Below are 22,992 nucleotides of genomic sequence, written 5' to 3'. Positions count from 1 at the left end.
ATGGGTTCGGTCGTCGATACATCAACGTGAGTTCACTATTGCTGCAGCATGGTTCTGGCTCCGAGACACGGACAATTATACTGCTGAAAGATGACACCTCCATAGAGGAAACATCAAGCGTGAAGGGATGCAGGTGGTTCGCAGCTGTCAGCGTGTCTATCCCTAGACAGCGCAGGAGAATGTCTCCCATAGCATAACACTGCCCCCACCTGCCTGAGTCCTGGCGCGCTGCGCGTTTCTTGCCGTCGTTAACCTCGATGACGCCGTTTGTGGAGACGACCATCAACCTACCCCTTTCAGATCCACTGGATACAATTGGGTACATTAAATTTTACTGTCTCTTAGTTGGAACAGAAATATTTTTCTCCGTGAAAACTTCATGTACACATCTGTGAATGTTTCGTCTTTTTATCATGTGCAAGTGCAGCCAACTGTTGGGCTTCGCTATAAAAATATCAACAAGTCAATGTATCAATACGCAGTGAATTGTGACCACCAGATTATGCGGAAGTGGTTGGTTAGTTATATTTCTCTGTATTGGCGAATATTATTATTTTTTGTTATAATGCACGGTAATTATTGAATGACCAGTTTATTCATTATAACAGTGAATATTTGAAAATTAATTATTATAGTCCATAAAAAGAAGCCTAGCGTACGAAGTAAATTTTGAAAAGGGCACATTTTTTGTACAAATATTGCATCTAAAAGCATAAAAAATCACCTAAAATCATTACAGCGTGAAAGAAAAGTTTTCTTCCTCCAGAAACAATTCAGGTCTGAAAGCGCTAATGTAGCAAAAATATGATTCACCCGAAGAGCCGACACGTTTCCATTGATCGACGGTCGAATGCCGATGGTCGCCCACATACCGCTGTTGTAACCCAACATGCTCAACACTGTGTCCACATGTTCCCTCGGCTTGCTCGATCAACGGATCTCTCTCCTCTCGAGCACATATGCGACATCATCGGACGACAACTTCAGCGTCATCCACAAACAGCACTAACGGCCTCTTTGTTGCCCGACCAAGTGCATTAGGCATGGAATTCCAACGCACAAACTGACATCCGGCACCTGTACAACAAAATGCATGCACATTTGCATGCTTGCGCTCAACATTCTGGCGGTTACACCGGTTATTAATTACCAGCATTTCACATTTGTAATGACTTAACTCGCACTTTCATTAATCACTTAACTATTGTACCTAGACAAATATATTTCCAAATTTCATCACTTACATTAATTATTTTTGTTACTGCGACTATGTTTTTCTATCAGTGCATGCACACATATGCATTCAGGTCATGATGTTTGCTGTTTTTTTTCTGCAGAATGGGGATGCCGACATTGCTGTCACAACTGGTGCTGCTGACGACAGTGGCGGGTGACGTCATCACTCGATACGACGAGAATACCGGCCGCACTGCCCTCTCCATCGAAAGAGGTGACGTCATTCCTCCACTGCAGCTATAGAAATGATTCAACCCTGCTACTGCTTGAACAATATTTAGAGTCACACACTAGGTTTAAATAACACTGCATAGTGCAGATCACAGGGAGTTGCTACCTGCTCCGATTAGGAAATTTCAAAATTAGACCCCTACGTACATACATTCAGATGTACCTGTAGTTTCACAGTGAACTACCACAACTAGCTGTCTGCCAGTGAAACTGCACGATGTTACGACTGCTTTGTTATTCACTATTTCGCTCTAACGCAAAAGATTTATTTTTAATAAAGGACAATAAATATACACTCATGCTCATAAATTAAGGATAATGCTGATACATGGTGAAACAACGCTCTGGTGGGCGGTTTGCGAGGTTGAAATCACCTCGGAGTATGAACATGTGGTGCATTTCACGTGCGGTCGTCGCACGGTGGCGCTGGCAGCAGTCCACACACGCAGAGGTGTGTTGGTGCATGTCAGAGTACGGTGCAGCGAGTAAGTGTGCAGACGTTTTCAGACGTTCTAATGGTGACTGTGTGTTGAAAATGTATTGATGACGTTGTGAGGGGTAGAATACTAGGGCGACTGGAGGCTGGTCAAACACAGCAGGTCGTAGCCCGGGCCCTCCGTGTGTCACAAAGTGTGATCTCAAGATTATGGCAACGATTCCAGCAGACAGGAAATGTGTCCAGGCCCTACAGTACGGGACGTCCACAGTGTTCAATATCACAAGAAGACGGATATCTCACCATCAGCGCCCGCAGACGGCCACAGAGTACTGCAGGTAGCCTTGCTCGGGACCTTACCACAGCCACTGGAAAAGTTGTCTCCAGACACACAGTCTACAGACGACTGAACAGACACGGTTTATTCGCCCGGAGACCTGCAAGTTCACTTCACTGACTCCTGTCACAGGAGAGTCCGTAAAGGCTACTGTCAAGAACACAGTACATGATCATTGGAACAGTCATCCTAGGTTATGTTCACAGACGAGTCCAGGTATAGTGTGAACACTGATTCTCGTCGGGTTTTCATCTGGCGTGAACAAGGAACCAGATACCAACCCCTTAATGTCCTTGAAAGGGACCTGTATGGAGGTCGTGGTTTGATGGTGTGGGGTGGGATTATGATTGGTGCACGTACACCCCTGCATCTCTTTGACAGAGGAACTGTAACATGTCAGGTGTATCAGGACATCATTTTGCACCAATACGTCCGCCTTTTCAGGGGTGCAATGGGTCCCACCTTCCTCCTGCAGATGATTCCGCACGGCCCCACCGAGCTGCCATCGTGGAGGAGTACCTTGAAACAGAAGCTATCAGGCGAGTGGAGTGTCCTACCTGTTCTCCAGACCATCGAGCTAGTCTGGGATGCTCTCGGTCGACGTATCGCTGCTCGTCTTCAAACCCCTAGGACACTTCAGGAGCTCCGACAGGCACTGGTGGAAGAATGGGAGGCTATACCCCAGCAGCTGCTCGACCACCTGATCCAGAGTATGCCAATCTGTTGTGCGGCCTGTGTGCGTGTGCATGGTGATCATATCCCATAGTGATGTCGGGTACAGGACACAGTGGCGTTTTGTAGCACAAGTGTTTCGGGACAGTTTTCTAAAATTATCACCAATACCGTGGACTTACAGATCTGTGGCGTGTGTGTCACCTATGTGCCTATGCTATTAGCGAGAGTTCTGTGTAGTGCGACGTTATGTGGTTCCACATTCTGCAATTATCCTTAATTTATGAGTATGAGTGTAGCTGCCTCTCGTAGTGGCCTCTTATTGTTAGAGGGCCCGCGGAGAGAAACATCGCCGGCGGACAGAAACAGTAACAACAGACTTTCAAAACAAACACGGAACTACTTCACCAGACTGCATCTGACAGTGTTCCACCAGTCGGATCTCATATGACTTTCAGTTCTTTCCTGCCGACCGCAGGACACTACACTGTTTGAGGGTTATAAATAATTTAGTTGTGGCAGTAAAATCAAATGCAAGTGACTTATGTCAACCATAGGATCATCACACCGCCAAATCCATTAACGTTTAACAGTTATAAATAACTGTCAGTTATTTTTAGTACCGGTTTCCCAGACGGGGGTTCGGTTAATTCAGAACGCACGAGTAACAGGGGCCACAAGATTTCCGTACCTCGGAATCGGAATAATTTCTTCTAATGTATTTCTTATGGACAGTCAATAACCAAAAAAACTCTACACGTTATGATCAGTTCTAGTAGTGCATATAAGGCCGGAGAGATGGCATGAGCGGTATTTGCCGGTACCCTGGTGAGGCTAAAGCAGACTAAGTGGCACACAGCTTCGTAATATTGTTCGCAGCGTGTGACAGCACAGGTTTAGTCCATACTGAAAAAACGTAAGAGGCTAGAAAAATGTCAGAGTATTACGTGCCTAAGGACCGTGCAAAACGTATAGAGAATTCGGCAGCTAACCATCTATTTCTGGTTACTATGCTCCAGCCTGCACACCTTTTTATTTTTAAAAAAAGCAGCCGCCACACTAACGAAAATAAATATTTCCAAATGTAGTTGGATTCAAATGAAAGAAATTGGACCTGCTGTCTTAAAGACTAGATAATGTTTAATGAACCTGAAGACCAGAGAACGTACAACTTTATCACTGACAAAATAAAAAAGCTTTGTTTTACGGCCACAAAAATGAAAAAATAACTTTTCAGCTGAAAAGAAAAATGACCTGAAACAGATGGTGTCGTATTTGTAAGTTGATAATATAATAATATTTCGAAGAGTTAATCAATTGAAACTGCACTGTGGGCTATAAAAATAAAAGAAGGATTAAAAATAATTTAATCACAGGTTTTTGAGAAAACTGATATATGCTTGAATTTTCTTTCATTGGCAGTTACCTCGTTTTTGGTGGTACCTGTATGGCATTTAGTAAATACTGCGTTTTTCAGATTTAGTACCTATTTTCATTGATAAAAGGGAGATAACTTAAAAAAATTGCAATAGTAGACAATAAATGAAAAATACTGTAGACGTTTTTCTTTAAAATACTTTTGCAAAACAAAAAAACTAAATAACTGTGAATCAGTGTTTTTGCGCTTAGCCTGTTACACACTGAAGAGCCAAAGAAACTGGTATGCCTGTCTAATATCATGTAGAGCACCCTGAGCGCGTAGAAGAGCCACAACACGACGTGGCATGGACTCAACTAATGTCTGAAGTAGTGCTGGAGGGAACTGACACCATTAATCCTGCAGGTATGTCCATAAATCCGTAAGAGTACGATGGGGTGGCGATATCTTCTGAACAGCACGTTGCTAGGCAGCCCAGATATGCTCAATAACGTTCATGTCTGGAGAGTTTGGTGGCCAGCGAAAGTGTTTATACTCGGAAGAGTGTTCCTGGAGCCATTGTGTAGCAATTCTGGACGAGTGGGGTTTCGCATTGTCCTGCTGGAAATGGCCAACTCCGTCGGAATGAACAATGGACATAAATGAATGCAGGTGATCAGACAGGATGCTTACGTACGTGTCACCTGTCAGAGTCGTACTAGACATATCAGGAGTCACATATCATTCCAACTGCTCACGCCCCACACCATTACAGAGCCTTTAACAGCTTGAACAGTCTCCTGCTGAATTTCAGGGTCTATGGATACATGAGGTTGTCTCCATACCCCTACATGTCCATCCGCTCGATGCAATTTCAAACGAGACTCGTCCGACCAGACAACATGTTTCCAGTCAGCAACAGTCCAATGTCGATGTAGACGGGCACACACGTGGCGTAAAGCTTTGCGTCGTGAAGTCATTGAGGGAATAAGAGTAGGCCTTCGGCTCCGAAAGCCCACACCGATGGTGGTTCGTTGAATGGCTCGCACGCTGACACTTGTTGATGGCGCAGCATTAAAATCTGCAGCAATTTGATTTGCGGAAGGGCTGCACTTCTGTCACGTTGAACAATTCTTTTCAGTCGTTGTTGGTCTCGTTCTTGCAGGATCTTTTTCCGGCCGTAGCGATGTCGGACATTGATTCCTGATATTCACGGTTTACTCGTGAAATGGACGAACGGCAAAATCCCCACTTCATCGCTACCTCTGAGATGCTGTATCCAATCGCTCGTGCACCGACTAAAATTTCACGTTCTAACTCATTTAAATCTTTCTTAAGCTGTCATTGTAGCAACGGCAACCGATCTGCGCAACTGCGCCAGACACTTGATGTCTTATACAAAGTAATATCACCAGTTACAGTTACATTCTCAGCAAGTACACCAAGTCCTTTCATCCATACTTGTATTTTCTCATCATTAGATACTTTTCTACATGACCAGCTATACAGAGTAAAAGGCAGGTAGCGATGCGTTCTCACAACAGACAATTGCAAGTGTAAACCACCCACTGCCACCGGCGCACCAGCAGACGCGTGCTGCGAGTACTACTACAGCACGCATATGGGATAACTCACTCTCGCTGGTGACTGCAGAGACTAAGTCCATTATCAGCAGCTTAAGTAATCAAGGTCACCCGTTTTCTATGTAATCGGGCAGTGCACGCCAGCGGAATCATTCCGCTGTGAGCTCTATCTGCAACAGCATTGAAGCACTATGCCTCGTCGACGTGTGTATCGTCACCGCCACCACCACATGCCAGTTTACAAACACATAATCAGCCTAGGAAATAAACTTGCAGCAAATGACACTTCACAATCTGTTATTCTTAATGGACCTATATTTTTCCGTGGATGTCGAGTTAATTTTTAACTCGATGTTGCAACTGGAGCATGTAGCAGTGGGTGGTTTACACTCACAATTGTTCGTAGTGAGAATGCATCGCTACCTGGACTAGAAACTTTTGCCGACCGAGATGTCATCGCCTACAAGACCTGGCACTGTGGAATCGACCCGAAGACGCAAAGTAGACCTAGTTTTGTTTATAGTAATATGCCTTTTACTCTGTATACCTGGTCATGTAGAAAAGTATCTAATGATGAGAAAATACATGTATGGATGAAAGGACTTGATGTACTTGCTGAGAATGTAACTGTAACTGGTGATATTACTTTGTATTATAACTATTGCCCGCACCTCGTGGTCGTACGGCAGCGTTCTCGCTTCCCACGCCCGGGTTCCCGGGTTCGATTCCCGTCGGAGTCAGGGATTTTCTCTGCCTCGTGATGGCTGGGTGTTGTGTGATGTCCTTAGGTTAGTTAGGTTTAAGTAGTTCTAAGTTCTAGGGGACTGATGACCATAGATGTTAAGTCCCATAGTGCTCAGAACCAGTTGAACCATTTGAACTATTAATCTGCTTGTTTACATATCTCTGTATTTGAACACGCATGCCTGTACCAGTTTCTTTGGCGCTTCAGTGTAGATTTCTACTCTACACGTACTGTTGACTACGGATTTCCTTTAGGAATAAATAGTGTTGCTGTGAGAGAAATGTATTTTGATTTTTGCAGGTGGAGACGTCGGTTCGGTCGTTGTATTGGGATACGAGGGTGTTCCTAGTCCATGCGATGGTGCTGGCTCCAGTGGCGACTGTTTCGAGTTCCAGGAATCGAGGGTTGTCGTCGAGCATTCTGGAAGGGCGGGAGAGTGTGTCACGACTTACATGTCGTTCAACGTCTCATCAATATACTTTGTACAGACGTGCACTCCTTTCAGCGGCAGCCACCTCTACGGCGGCCCGGAGCAGTACCACCAGTACTGGCCCACAGAGTCGGTCGTGTACAGCAACTACGCGTACGTCACCAAGCAGGAGGACAACGTGGGCGTGGCCGAGCGCTACTGGCTCTTCTCCGACGGCAGGTACCTGCACGCCGCGCCCGACATGCAGCTGTTCGTCAACCAGAACGAGAACGACTCGGTGGGCTGCCTGGGGGTGGCCGCTCAGTTGGAGCCTCCGTACCCCCTGGAGGGAGACATCATCGTGCTCAACGAGACGACGTGTGTGTTCGGGGACGCGAGGGAGGCCCACGAGGACGCCGTCGAGAGGTTCCTGGGGAAGCCCTCCGGCGTGCCCGACGAGCGCATGGTCACGCATCCGATCTGGTCGACGTGGGCGCGCTACAAGCGGGACATCGACGACTCGACGGTGAGGCAGCTGGCCGCGGAAGTGGTCGCCAACGGCTTCAACAACAGCCAGATCGAGATAGACGACTCGTGGGAGAGCTGTTACGGCAGTCTGACGTTCGACGCGACCAGGTTCCCCAGCGTGAGCAACCTCACGCGGGATCTCCACGACCTGGGCTTCCGCGTCACACTGTGGGTGCACCCGTTCGTGAACATCGACTGCGAGCCGTTCTATTCCGAGGCCTTCGCCAGTGGGTACTTCGTCACCAATACAAACGGCAGTGCCAATACCTCCTGGTGGAACGGCGAAGCCGGCATCGTGGACTTCAGGAACCCTGATGCGGCAGCCTGGTGGACCGACAGGCTGTGGGTGAGTACTCTCCTGAATCCAGAGTCGTAACGGGGTATCACGTGACAATGCAATTCCTCCGATAGACTTTGAGGATTATTCAGTTATTATACCGCCAACGGGTTTCAACCCGACGTAGGGGTCATCTTCTGGGCGTTTACACTATGAAATTATAGATATCAGCCAGAAAGACTCCATTACACAACAGCTAAATTTATGTAAATTTAAAATATGTTTTCACTCTGCAGCGGAGTGTGCACTGATATGAAACTTCCTAACAGATTAAAACTGTGTGCCTGACCGAGACTCGAACTCGGGACCTTTGCCTTTCGCGGGCAAGTGCTCATTCTGGAAACATCCCCCAGGCTGTGGCTAAGCCATGTCTCCGCAATATCCTTTCTTTCAGGAGTGCTAGTTCTGCAAGGTTCGCAGGAGAGCTTCTGTAAAGTTTGGACGGTAGGAGACGAGATACTGGCAGAAGTAAAGCTGTGAGGTCCGGGCGTGAGTTGTGCTTGGGTAGCTCAGTTGGTAGAGCACTTGCCCGCGAAAGGTAAAGGTCCCGAGGTCGAGTCTCGGTCCGGCTCACAGTTTTAATCTGCCAGGAAGTTTTTTAAAATGTGTTACGCATTGGTCGACTGCTGGTGGTGTCATTCGTGTCTACATAACGGCAGGCAACTATGTGAGACTAACACTTCGTATAGGCTCAAATAGCGTGCTGAGATCACGTGAATAGACGGCAACACCGCCAGCGGCGATCAACGGCAGTTAATACAGTTTATTATATGTAATTACTAGTCACCTTGGTTTAACATAAATTTAAGTGACAGTAAATAACAGAAAACGGAACCATTCCATTTAAAGTTACATTTATAGTGTTAATTATAAAATAATAACAAATGTTCCGTAGTCAACTCGTAAAATTCGTAAAAGTATATTACATTATGTGCCATAATATAAAGTAAAAAAATTTGTGACACACAAACTGGTGTCGTCTTGTATTATAATATATCTTCTATTCGTACATTTACATAGAAAACATTTGAGCCAATTTACTAAAACGGCTAATATGGAAGGACTACAAAGCTCTCTACTCCTTGTGGTGAGGACGCCGTCTATTCACGTGATCTCAGCACGCTATTTAAGCCCATACGAAGTGTTAGTCTCACATAGTTGCCCGCCGCTATGTGGACAGGAGTGACACCACCAGCAGTGGGTAACATATTTTAAATTTACGTAATTTTTGCTGTTGTATAATGGAATCTTTCTGACGGATATCTATTATTTCAGAGTGTAAACGCCCAGAAGATGAACCCTTCGTCGGGTTGAAACCGGTTGGTGGTATAATAATAATGAATGCGATTAAGACTATTTTCAATCATACTAATCGCTGCTAATCTCCACAACCATCTTTTAAGATTATTGGCTGTACTAACTGTAGGAAGTACCAGAAGGAATGGGAAAGACAAAAATGCTTTTCTCGTGTTCCATCAGTCACCTTTGTTCGTACTGGAGGTTAAAATAGGCAGAGGAAAAGGAGGAAATGACAGTGAGAAACTTTTTTTCGGGCATTGGAATCACCTTGGGTTCAAGCTCGTGGATAGCTGCTTGCTGTGAGCGTGTGAGCTCTCTGATATCACAGCACTTGTTCAAGCACTCTCCTCGTGCATCGATATAAACTTGAACTACTTTAATGAGTCATAACATTATGACACATTTCCAATTTTTGGAGATGATAATATTCAATTTCTATTCTTCTACACTCTGTTTTTAAGATACCCCTACGAGAAAGTACCTGAATAATCTGAAAAAAAATTGTGGCTCTCGGATCACCTGACAAAATCCCCCCCTCTCCCCCACTCCAAGTCACCAAAGAAACTACACTCATGCTCATAAATTAAGGGCAATTGCAGAATGCGGTACCACACAACGTGCACTACACAAAACCGGCGGTAATAGCATAGGCATATAGGGAACACACAGGACACAGACCTGTGAGTACACGGTATTGGTGATAAGTTGAGAAAACCGCCCCAAAACACGTGTGCTACAAAACGCCACTGTTTCCTGCGCATGTACCCCGGCATCAATATGGGATATGATCACCATGCACATGTACACAGGCCGCACAAAGGGTTGGCACACTCTGGATCAGGTGGTCGAGCAGCTGCTGGGGTATAGCCTCCCATTCTTCCACCAGTGCTTGTCGGAGATCCTGAAGTGTCGTAGTGGTTTGAAGACGTGCAGCGATACGCCGACCGAGAACATCCCAGACTTGCTCGATGGGGTTTAGGTCTGGAAAACAGGCAGGCCACTCCATTCGCCTGATATCTTCTGTTTCAAGGTACTCCTCCACAATGGCGGCTCGGTGGCGCCGTGTGGCAGCATTTATCAGGAGGAAGGTGGGACCCACTGCACCCCTGAAAAGGCGGAAATACTGGTGCAAAATGACGTCCCGATACATCTGACCTGTTACAGTTCCTCTGTCAAAGGCATGCAGGGGTGTACATGCACCAATCGTAATCCCACCTCACATCATCAAACCACGACCTCCATACAGGTCCCTTTCAAGGACATTATGGGGCTGGTATCTGGTTCCTGGTTCACGCCAGATGAAAACCTGGCGAGAATCACTGTTCAGACTATACCTGGACTCGTTCATGAACATAACCTGGGACCACTGTTTCAATGACCATGTACTGTGTTCTTGACACAAGACTTTATGGGCTCTCCTGTGACCAGGGGTCAGTGGAACGCACCTTGCAGGTCTCCGGGCGAATAAACCATGTCTGTTCAGTCGTCTGTAGACTGTGTGTGTCTGGAGACAACTGTTCTAGTGGCTGTGGTATGGTCCCGAGCAATGCTACCTGCAGTACTCCGTGGCCGTCTGCGAGTGCTGATGATGAGATATCCGTCTTCTTGTGATATTGAACACTGTGGACGTCCCGTACTGTAGGGCCTGGACACATTTCCTGTCTGCTGGAATCGTTTCCATAATCTTGAGATAACACTTTGTGTCACACGGAGGGCCCGTGCTACGACCTGCTGTGTTTGACCAGCCTCCAGTCGCCCTAGTATTCTACCCCTCATAACGTCATCAATATGTGTTCTTTGAGCCATTTTCAACACACAGTCACCATTAGCACGTCTGAAAACGTCTGCACCTTTACTCGCTTCACCTTACTCTGACCTATGCGTATGTGGGCTGCTGTCAGCACCACCGTGCAACGACCGCTGTTCAAATGCACCGCATGGTCATACCCCGAGGTGATTTAAGCCCGCAAACCGCCCACCAGAGCGTTGTTTCACCATGTATCAGCATTATCCTTAATTTGGGAGCATGAGTGTATTTACAGATTGCATGAAAGCGTGAGACGTTTGGCACATTGCTCCATCTTGTTGGAAATAACCTTGTCTAAGTTCGTCGTCATCCATTTGCTTCACAAATGTGTTGAAGATGCCCATAAAAAATGTAGTGTCTGCGGTAGTATCAAAGGAAATGGTGCAAACAATCCTCAAAGCTGACACTGTGCAACCCGGTGCTTTTCGATCATGCAGTGGTGTTTCTTTGGATGATATAGGGGTTTACGCCAACCCATTATCAGCTTTGTTGTGTGTTGATGTAGCCTGACGGATGGAACCAATACTCATCCGTAAACCACGTTAGGCTGAGAATGTATGGATCTTGAATATGAAACCCCAGAAATCATTGACAGTAATGCATTCTTTTCTCACGATCTCTTTCTTGCAATGCTTGCATGATATGCACTCTGTACGGCCGCAGCGCCAATTTCTCCACGAGTTTCTGTACCACACAAGCGGCTCGTAGTGAAATTGCGTGCTTATGGAATATCGTCTCAGTTAAGTGACTGGATTTGTGATTTCCTGTCAGAGAGGTCACAGTTCGTAGTAACTGACGGAAAGTCATCGAGTAAAACACAAGCGATTTCAGGCGTTCCCCGAGGTAGTGTTATAGGCCCTTTGCTGTTTCTTATCTATATTAACGATTTTGATCTGAGCAGCCGTTTTCGGTTGTTTGCAGATGACGCTGTTGTTTATCGACTAATAAAGTCATCAGAAGACCAAAACAAACTGCAAAACGATTTATAAAAGTTATCTGAATGGTGCGAAAAGTGGCAGTTGACCCTAAATAACGGAAAGTGTGAGGTCATCCACATGAGTGCTAAAAGAAACTCATTAAACTTCAACTACACGATAAAGCAGTTTAATCCAATAGCCGTAAATTCAACTAAATACCTAGGTATTACAATTACGAACAACTTAAATTGGAAGGAACACATTGAAAATGTTGTGGAGAAAGCTAACCAAAGACTGCGTTTTATTGGCAGGACACTTGAAAATGTAACAGACCTACTAAGGAGACTGCCTACACTACGCTTGTCCATCCTCTTTTACAATACTGCTGCACGGTTTGGGATCCTTACCAGACAGGACTGATGGAGTACATAGAAAAAGTTCAAAAAAGGGCAGCACGTTTTGTATTATCGCGAAATATGGGAGAGAGTGTCACAGAAATGATACAGGATTTGGGCTGGACATCATTAAAAGAAAGGCGTTTTTCGTTGCGACCGATTCTTCTCACGAAATTCTAATCACCAACTTTCTCCTCCGAATGCGAAAATATTTTGTTGACACCGACCTACATAGGGAGGAACGTTCACCATGACAAATAAGGGAAATCAGAGCTCGTAAGGAAAGATATAGGCGTTCATTATTTCCGCGCGCTATATGAGATTGGAATAATGGAGAATTGTGAAGGTGGTTCGATGAACCCTCTGCCAGACACTTAAATGTGATTTGCAGAGTATCCATGTAGATGTAGATTAACATGCCATGTTAAATGCCTGCCTCGTGGCTCGATCAACGCAACGATTTCTTTAGTGTGATCTATAACTGTCTTCGAACATTATCAGTAACCTCTGCACTCGGTAATGTTTTATGTTGACCACTGTCACTGTTTAGTACACAAGTTGTCTACAGTTTCCTAGCAATCGGTAAAATTGTTGCTTTTGTTGGAACATCACGCACATTGAATTCTGTGTGGAATGCCCGTTTTGTTGTAACCAAAGGATCTGCCTTCCAGTATGTTTTCACAATAAAAACCATTATGTCTCTGTCCGCTAAAAGGCAGCCCGTGGCCCGAAGTAAACACTCGCCGACTTCACAATCCGCGACCAACGGGTAAACGAATCAACGAAGACGAGCCGAGCAAATGTAGCAGTGTACCGGACAAAGGACCTCTTGTGCAGAAACAACAATCAACTTTTCAACAACGGGCGGCACTTCAGATTCCCTCAGAGGTACTGAGAATACTAAAACAATATTCTCGTGTCTACGAGCTTTCAAAGGGAAGTTACGACCCACTGAAGTAGTTCAGGTCGTCCTGTACTAAGGAGGATGTTAACGTGGGCTTCCATGCGGTTGTAAGGCCGCCATTACACTTATCGTCTTTCTTTGTCAAAGTTGATGTCAAATATTTATGTCACAGAAATTTGATAGTGTAATAAGGAACTTTGTCGAATCTTGACTTTCGTCAAAGAAATATGATCAAACTAGGGCCTCGCCGTACATTTCATCATGAAAGTCGTTCGTCTTCTCTTCACTAAAGTGGGAAACGGAAACGCCTGGAGCATTGGCATCACACACGAAAAAAAGTTTTGCATCACCTCTGTTCCGAGAGTTCCGGAACCTGTACAAAAAATTGGAATAGAGATCAACATAATCATCATTTCCTCCCTTTTTTTTTACTCATGAAAACCGCACAATGCATGTTGTACCGTCATACAGCGAGACCTTTTGTGGCGGTGGTCCACATTACTGTATACGCCGGCACCTCTAATACCCAGTAGCACGTCCTCTTGCATTGATGCATGCCTGTATTCGTCGTGGCATACTATCCACAAGTTCAGCAAGGCACTGTTGGTCCAGATTGTCCCACACCTCAACGGCGGTTCTGTGTAGATCCCTGAAAGGTTGGTGGGTCACGTCGTCCATAAACAGCCCTTTTCAGTCTATCCCAGGCATGTTCGATAGCGTTCATGTCTGGAGATTATGCTGACCACTCTATCCGAGCGATGTCGTTATCCTGAAGGGAGTCATTCACAAGATGTGCACGATGGGGGTGCGAATTGTCGTCCATGCTGACGAATGCCTCGCCAACATGCTGCCGATATGATTGCACTATCGGTCGGAGAATGGCATTCACGTATCGTGCAGCCATTACGGCGCCTTCCATGACCGCCAGCGGCATACGTCTGCCCCACATAATGCCACCCTAAAACAGCAGGGAACCTCCATCTTTGCCGGCCGGAGTGGCGAACGGTTCTAGGCGCTACAGACTGGAACCGAGCTACCGCTACGGTCGCAGGTTTGAATCATGCCTCGGCCATGGATGTGTGTGATGTCCTTAGGTTAGTTAGGTTTAAGTAGTTCTAAGTTCTAGGGGACTGATGATCTCAGAAGTTAAGTCCCATAGTACTCAGAGCCATTTGAACCATTTTGAACGTCCATCTTGCTGCACTCGCTGTACAGTGTGTCTAAGGCGTTCAGCCTCACCGGGTTACCTCCAAACACGTCTCCGACGATTGTCCTGTTGAAGACATATGCGTCACTCATCGGTGTAGAAAACTTGATGCCAGCGGTCCATTCGTCATGTTGGTGGGCCCATTTGTACCGCACTGCATGGGTCGTGGTTGCGAAGATGGACCTCTCCATGTACGTCGGCAGTGAAGTTGCATGTCATGCAGCCTGTTGCACACAGTTTGAGTCGTAATACGACGTCCAGTGGCTGCACGAAAGGCATTATTTAACATGGTGGCGTTATGGTTCCTGCGAGACATAATCCGTAGGTAGCAGTCTTTCACTGTAGTAATAGCCCAGCGGTAGCCTTAGCCAGGCATGTCATCGACAGTTCCTGTCTCTGTGTATCTCCTTCATGTCCGAACAACATCACTTTGGTTCACTCCAAGACGCCTGGACCTTCCCCTTTCCGAGAGCCCTCCCTGGCACAAAAGTAACAATGCGGACGCGATCGAACCGCAGTATTGACCGTCTAGGCAAGGTTAAACTACAGACAACACGGCCCGTGTACCTCCTTACTGGTGGAATGACTGGAACTGATCGGCCTCCTCCGTCTAATTGGCGGTGCTCATGCATGGTTGTTTACACCTTTGGGCAGGTTTAGTGACATCTCTGAACAGTCAAAGGGACTGTGTCTGTGAAGCAATATCCACAGTCAACGTCTATCCTCAGGAGTTCTGGGAATGTGGGTGATCCAAAACTTTTTTGATGTGTGTATTTGCCATCCGTAGTGTGTTCGTGTGGTGTGCGTACTGTAAGACCTTCAGTACACACACCATCAGATTATTTGACTTGTCGCTCTAACAAAGTAGGCAAGTGTCAGCAATATGTCTCGTGCTCTTATCGTGGCGTGTTTACCTTCTGCCGTTAGGTCAGATGATAGAAATGCCACTTGCACACTTAGAGTAGCAGATTGACGGTGACCAACTTTAAAAGAGACCTTGATTAATTTTCATACACATTTAGTAAAATAATAAAAAATATAGACATTACGTAACTTGATTCTGGATGCTGTTTACAACTGACAATCAGAAGTTCCTTTGGTCTTGGAACGTTAATCTTATTCTCACGTATCTCTGATACTTGACAAAGTGTCTATACATTTCTCTTCATGGCTATGTACAGGAATATGATAATCTTATTAGGCGCAGACTGAAACTTGACTATAGACTGGTACAGACCAGTGCAGACTAAGGAAGACTAATGCAGACTGACTAATCGGAGGTCTGTACACTCGTTATAATACCTCGAGCGTTCAGGTATCACTGCGTGAGTGTGATCTGCGAGGAGAAAAGGTTCTACGTTAGCAGCAATCTCATTGGCTCTGTGACATATTAATACGCGGATCGGCGGAAGCAGAATTTGGTCCGTCTCTAAGACAGCGCCATCTTGTAGTGCGAAGATGGACGAGCGCTGCGCCTGCGCTGTTGTGCTTAGCGGGGCGCGCTCTAGTGGGAAATTTGTGAACCCGCTGACTACGCGGAACTATGTACACAACAGTTCGTAAACATGGATGCAAAGCTTAATTGGAATGTTCCTTCAGCACAGGGATGGAGGAGTGATCAAGGGGCACAATGCATGCTATTAATCGTGTGATGGTGGGGAGGTAGGATATGCTGCAAGTGACTTCAAAATCCAAATCACAGCTAGAGCCATCCACCTTTACATCAGGAAACACCCGGGGAGCTTATCAGCAAGCTGGAATACAGGATGACACACTCTAAAATAAATTTTCCTCTCAACTTACAATTATAGTTTGTCTATTTTTGAACTCTAGAGGACACAAGTTAAGATGTGCTTCACCTGTTTCGTACTTTCTATTAATTTTGTGGTTGTTGAAACACTAATTCTATTGATTAAATTATTCAAAAATAAAAGTATTTCTTAATGCCCACATAGAATACTAAACATTTATTTATCTTCAGATATTCCTCCTTCAGTGCTTTACACGTTTCTGAAGTTATTTTGGTTAAAGTGCACTGCGGTATTCGAGTGGATCAGTTCTCTCCTGTACCACGAAATCGCAATGAACCTGTCTTCTGCACAGTCAGTGAGTATTCTGCTTTGTAATATTAGAAGCCACTTCTCTGAGCAAATACTGAAATGTACACTTTTCCACTAGTGAGCAATTTATTAATGGTTTGTCGTCTTCCACTTGGAGTTCTCGTAACAAATTTTACTGAATGCTTTTATTATCTCGACATAAAACCGACGGCTTCATTCAAACATGTTTCCTGTCTGTTCGCGGCTTCTCGTTAAAATGCATGCACACTGTAGTTGTGGCACAAGCAGCTGCAGTGCGTAATAAGCTGTTATTGTTGTCCGCCATCTTGAACTTTGACGAAAAATATGATGACAGAGTAATCAGGGCGACCACACGTCCGGATTAATCCGGAAATGTCCTCCTTTTTAGCTCTTTGTTCGGGATCCGGGCTGATTTTTACAGTGTCCGGCTTTTTCGCAAAGTTGAGCGTAATACAGTTAAATTTACAATTCGTCCCCTTCTATTGCTCTTTTCTTACTGTAAATACTTTAACTATTGGCACAGCGTTCCGTATCTTCGCTTTGTATTGGCTTGGCATCCTGCAGCGCCCTGTGTGATTTGTGAGTGTAATTTTTAAGCGAGTGAGTTACGTAAAATATTTGGGTATGCCTAAACGAAAGTGTGCATTTTCTGATGTTCTTTCCTGGAAATATCCGGCTTTCAAGAAAGGGAGAAATGAATTTGAAGCGGAATGTAAGATATGTGGAGCTGGAACGTACGTCTCAGTGGCCAATAAAAGTAAGAAATAACTCGACAGATTAACTGTCATGGTTTTATTTCATTGTTTCATAGTCATTCAATTTATTTGTATTCAGAAGGTTAAAGTGCAGTTTACATGTCGTCAGCTGCTGCTTGAATTGTAGATGTTGGTAGCGGTGCGGCGAATGAAGGGAGGTGAAGGGTCTTACGTTTTTCGCTTTGTAAACAATTGCATGTTGTTGACATAACAAAACAATTGACGCCACACTGTCACCACAATGAATGTTTTTAATTTTTTTTATATTCCTCAGTTAACCACCATCTGACCATCAGTAACAATTAACTACTAGTTTTACCGGGAATTCCCGGCAGTCACGTGACTTGTCCAAAGCTGACGGGTGGTATCCTCATCTGCAGTTGACCCGTTTGATGTGCCCTCTTTTTTCTTCCTTTGTCCTCCTATTTGAAGCTGTTTGTCCTCGTTTTTAAACAAGTGCATCTGGTCACCCTAAGTGTAACACCCCTTTTAAGTGCCACATCAAAGATCTTTGTCAAAGATATTTGACGAATGCTTGACCATATTTCTTCGTCAAAGAAATTTGATAGTGTAATACTGGCCTAATCGTAGGTTGTGTTCCAAGAATGAAAAGCATAGGGACATAAATGATGACACTTTCTGCAGGACCTGACCATCATTTTGCAGGACAATGCTCAAGCACGTACAGCGCAAGCTGTCACTGATTTGTTTGACTGATGGGGCTGCTAAGTGCTATACCACCTACTGCACACCCCTGAGTTAAGCCCTCGTGAGTTCAACTCGGTTTCTAAACTGAAGGAAACACTTCACGGCATTCGCTTCAGAACTGTCACAAATTAGTCGTGCAATAGACCGCGCCGCTCGAACTGTCAACACAACTGGCACTGCTAAGAGTATCCTCTGACTTCCACATCGCTAGTGGTGGGTTAAACACAATGCTGGTAACTGCTTTGAAGGACAGTAAAACTTTCAAACACGTATCTATTTCGTAAAATCTGTAAATAAATAGTTGCCACTATTAAATTTCCAATCCTCGTATTTCGTGCAACATTTAAGTGGGATGGACAGTTAGTTGGGCAACTAAACATGAAGTTTTGGTGTTGTGCTAGCTTGTGGATACGTTATCTGTGTGGAATATGTTCTTTCGGACATGTCCGAAAGTGAACCTTCCTGGCAGATTAAAACTGTGTGCTGGACCGAGACTAGAACTCGGGACCATTGCCTTTCGCGGGCAAGTGCTCTACCAGCTGAGCTATCCAAGCACGACTCACGCCCCGTCCTCACAGCTTTACTTCTGCCAGTACCTCGTCTCCTACCTTCCAAACTTTACAGAAGCTCTCCTGCGAACCTTGCAGAACTAACACTCCTGAAAGAAAGGATATTGCGGAGACATGGCTTAGCCACAGCCTGGGGGATGTTTCCAGAATGAGATTTTCACTCTGCAGCGGAGTGTGCGCTGATATGAAACTTCCTGGCAGATTAAAACTTTGTGCCGGACCGAGACTCGAACTCGGGTCCTTTGGAAGGTAGGAGACGAGATACTGGCAGAAGTAAAGCTGTGAGGAGGGGACGTCAGTCGTTCTTGGATAGCTCAGTTGTAGAGCACTTGCCCGCGAAAGCAAAGGTCCCGAGTTCGAGTCTCGGTGCGGCACACAGTTTTAATCTGCCAGGAAGTTTCATATCAGCGCACACTCCGCTGCAGGGTGAAAATCTCATTCTGGATGTCCGAAAGAATAGACATGGTTTTTGGTCTGCCGCCATTATGACTCAAGACACAAAAAATTAAAGACATCAGCTGCCAGTGGCCATTGATGTAGGTCAATAGTGAAAATTTGTGCCAGATCAGGATTAGAACTGGCGTCTCCTACTGACCAGTGTGCCATCTGGCGGCAGTGGTCATCACAAGTGCGTGGACTATCCTAGCACGCGTCCCTTCAGACTCAACTTCTCAACACTACTGATGTAGCGCCCCTTGCCCTTAATCCTCATTACTCGCGGCATTTCATTGATTCCCGCAAGAATTCGAGCTTGGTGTGCATCTGCACTGAAGGTTCAAAAAATGGTTCAAATGGCTATGAGCACTATGGGACTTAACTTCTGAGGTCATCAGTCCCATAGAACTTAAAACTACTTAAACCTAACTAACCTAAGGACATCACACACATCCATGCCCGAGGCAGTATTCGAACCTGCGACCGTAGCTGTCGCTCGGTTCCAGACTGTAGCGCCTAGAACCGCTCGGCGAATCCGGCCGGCTGCACTCATGGGATCATTGCCCATCCTCGCCTTAATTGTAGAAGTGGTGTCTTGTTCTTTCGGACCACACCACGCTGAAATAGTGAGCCATCAGCTCATAGGCCCGTTTTTCAGCGAGGAAACACTGAACGCACACAAGTATCGTAGCCTCTTAACGGACCATCTTTCACGGATGCCTGAAGGCATACCTCTGCAGACTAAGAGGAAACTGTGGCACTCCATGATAGCTGCCCAGGCCATGGTGGACAAAGTACTGCAGCATGTCTTTACGAATTTTTTCCAACTCGTTTGATTGGACGCAGAGGACCTGTTCCTTGGTCCGCCTATTCCCCGTATTTGACAGCTGCAGACTTTTCTCTGTTGGGAATACTGAAAGATGCTGTTCACAAGGACATATCGAATACACCAGATTACTATTATTCTCGTGTCAGAAACATTCAGGTACATGTACGTACATTTTACACAGTTATCATTAAATTACTTTTAACCAAAACTTCGCCACTTCCAGTGTATTTCCTGTTGCTTGTTGACGGTCATCTCCTGAACAGGAGACTGGACACAATCGACGCCGGAGCGTGTGCTGGACTGTTCTTCTCCACAGTCACACCGAATATCATTTGGATCAGTGTATCCCCATTTTGCCAGGTTAACTTTTGATCTTCCATCTCCAGATCTCAGTCTGTTGAGGGACTTCCAAGTTGTCCATTCCCTGTCATGGACTGGAGAAAAGGCTTCAACAACTCTTTTCCAACCAGGGGGAAAGTAGGTCGTAGTCCCTCACAGTTGAAACCTAGCTTTTTCAGTAGTGCCCTAAACAAAACTCTTCCTTTACTTCAGTCGTTGCGGATGCGGTTCATGCCCATACAGAAGATTGGTAATTTCCTGTCCACTATCTTTCTTTCCTTGTTCGCAGCTATCTCTCTTCCAACAGGTGGTGGTGCTATTCCTGTGAGGTGGTGAAGCCATTCGACTGGAGTGGATATCAAGCAACCTGTTATAATTCTGCAGGCTTCGTTGAGGGCTACATCCACCTGTTTGGCATGAGTAGAATTATACCAGGCAGGACAGGCATACTCTCCGGCAGAATACCATAGTGCCATTTTAGATGTTCGGATGGTTTCAGGGTGACTACCCCACTGTCATCTGGCCAGGTTCCGTAGGAGATTGTTCTTGGTGGAGTCTTACCACTTTCATTTCGTGCAGTGCTTTCTAAAAGTGAGAGATCTGTCAAGCGTCACTCCTAGGTGTTTTGGAGTCTCGTAGTGCCCCAGTGCAACCCCCGACCATACTATTTTCATCTTGCGAGTAGCTTCCTTGTTCCTCAGATGAAAAACACACACTTGGGTCTCAGAAGGGTTTGATTTAAGGTGGTCTGTGTTCTAATATCTGGACAAATCTTCAAGGGCATTCGTGAGGTTGTTCTCCACTAATTCAAAATCTGTGCTCTGGGTGGCTAGAGCGAGGTCGTCAGCACATAAGAAGGTCCTGGTGTTTGGGGCTATAGGTTGGTCGTAGACATGATAAAAAATGGAAAAAAGCGTATGGCATCGTTGGCTGTGAGGCCCTTATTCGGGGAATTTCGGCTGCCAAGTGCAAGCCTTTTCTGTCAACAGGCATTGTTACATTTCAAAAGTGTATGTTTGCACAGAAATAAACTTTCTAAGTATTATTAAAATCTGTTTATTTGCGGACAATACGAACCCCTAACTACTAATTCATTTTGTGATAACCACATATCAATAGCATCTAATGATATGTGAGCCTCACTGCTTTTTTTCTTTAATTAATTTGTGCCTGATTTTAGTCTGAGAAGCTCAGAAATGTATGTAAATACCGTAAATGTAAAGTACTTGAAGTGAAGTGAAGCGCTGCTGGACAGCAAGAAACTCTTTAGCGCGCAATCTCCGCAACGATACTATTAGACAATCTTTGAGTATGGACTCTAAAAAAAAGACAATTGATTCTATTAAAAAAAGGGAATGTTTATATGTATCTTGTGGAAAGAGGACGTGTTGCTATGCCGTCGCTCAAAACGTATTGTTACATTTAATGAAAATTGATATTTTAGTGATAAACCCGAGTAAAGTATGTGTAAGAGTTGCCAAACATGTATGTATACAAATTTTCTGGAAATGAAGAATAGAAATATCTTGTTTTTGGAAAAGGAGGTGAACTTCATTGTCGTTGCCGTCTACCAATCGACAGAATTGTAAGTGTTCAAAGTTCACTAAAATATAGGAAAAGAAATGCATTTTCTATAGTGTTCATTCAATAAGCAACAACCTCTCATAATTTGTTAATTACAGTAATTGGATGGTGCTGAACTCCACTGACCAATTTTGATGTAACAGGACGTGTAGTTTGAAGGAAATTTGTGTTCCAAGCATTCTCCTTTTTTCACGAAAAGCAGATTGCTGTTTGATCTTACTTACTTACAACAGTGGTCTCTTAGGTATGAAAAGCAATGAAAACTTGGACTGAAAGCTATCCGCAATACGGCCAAGTAACTAACAGAGTAGTTTTTTAAATCATAAAGAACACTAACTTCCTCCAAATTGTAAGACGTCAGCAGATGGTGCAGGAGCTGATCATTCAAGGAGGCAGCAATCAAAATTCAGGTACCAGTTACGACTTAAAGTAAAAATCTCAATCAAAAATCAATCTCTCTCTCTCCAAACACATAAATAAATATTCATATTACGAGGGCTGTCCAGAAAGTAAGTTACGATTGGTCGCGTAATGGAAACGACTATGAAAATCCGATAAAGCTTTACACAAATGTGTTGGACAGTGTCTCTAGTATGACTCTACGTAGAATTATGTCGCTCTTTTCATTCCTGAGCTCTTAGTGAGCGCGTAAAGATGTTATAGAAAACAGTGTCTCCCGCTAAGTGCGAGGGCCTGGTGAGAATTTTCCCCTGAAGCTATGCAGCCAACATTACATAACTGTCTTGCGGTTCCTTCTTCAAGACAATTCTCAGCCTCATTCTGCAGGGGCAATGAAGATGTTCCTGCATCGTTTCAATTGGAAATGTTTGGTTACCCACAATACAGCCAGTAATGGTCTCCCTCTGAGTTTCATCTCTGCTCACATGAATCGCTGGCTATGAAGACAACATTTTGGCACAGACAACGAGCTTTAGGCCAGCGTAGAGAATTGGCGGAAAGCACTGGCGGCTGCCTTCTATGATGAGGGTATTGGAAAGTTGGTACAACGCTACGACGAATGTCTGAGTGAGAACGGCGACTACGCAGAGAAGTAGATGAAAGGTGTAGCTAACTGTTACAAATGAAACATTTCTTATTTTCGCTGTGATTTTCATTTCGCGATCAATCGTAGCTTGCTTTCTGGACAGCCCTCGTACTAAGATAAAAGTCATTTTATAAGCATTTTCCATTTCCGTAATATCTGCAGTGCAAGTTTTAGGTGGTTCACTCTGTATATCTCAATACATTTAACTCGTACAATCAGTCAACCTGACTCTAGCGTTCGTCCACGA

General features: G+C 44.9%; 1 protein-coding gene across 1 annotated transcript in view; it reads left to right on the top strand.

Annotated features, from left to right (window-relative positions):
- The first annotated feature begins 1,343 nt into the window (after positions 1-1,343).
- The window catches only part of LOC126291740 (myogenesis-regulating glycosidase-like), a 49,801-nt gene continuing 28,152 nt past the window's right edge, over positions 1,344-22,992 (top strand). The window contains exons 1-2 of the mRNA XM_049985415.1: positions 1,344-1,450; positions 6,898-7,880. Coding sequence (XP_049841372.1) covers positions 1,345-1,450; positions 6,898-7,880 — 1,089 coding nt within the window. The 5' untranslated portion in view covers position 1,344. The remainder of the gene's footprint in view (positions 1,451-6,897; positions 7,881-22,992) is intronic.

The sequence above is a fragment of the Schistocerca gregaria genome, chromosome 9 (assembly GCF_023897955.1).
Source record: "Schistocerca gregaria isolate iqSchGreg1 chromosome 9, iqSchGreg1.2, whole genome shotgun sequence".
Classification (NCBI taxonomy): Eukaryota; Metazoa; Arthropoda; class Insecta; order Orthoptera; family Acrididae; genus Schistocerca; species Schistocerca gregaria.
The sequence above is the reverse complement of the archived record's forward strand: the minus strand, read 5'-3'. Positions and strand labels throughout refer to the sequence as shown.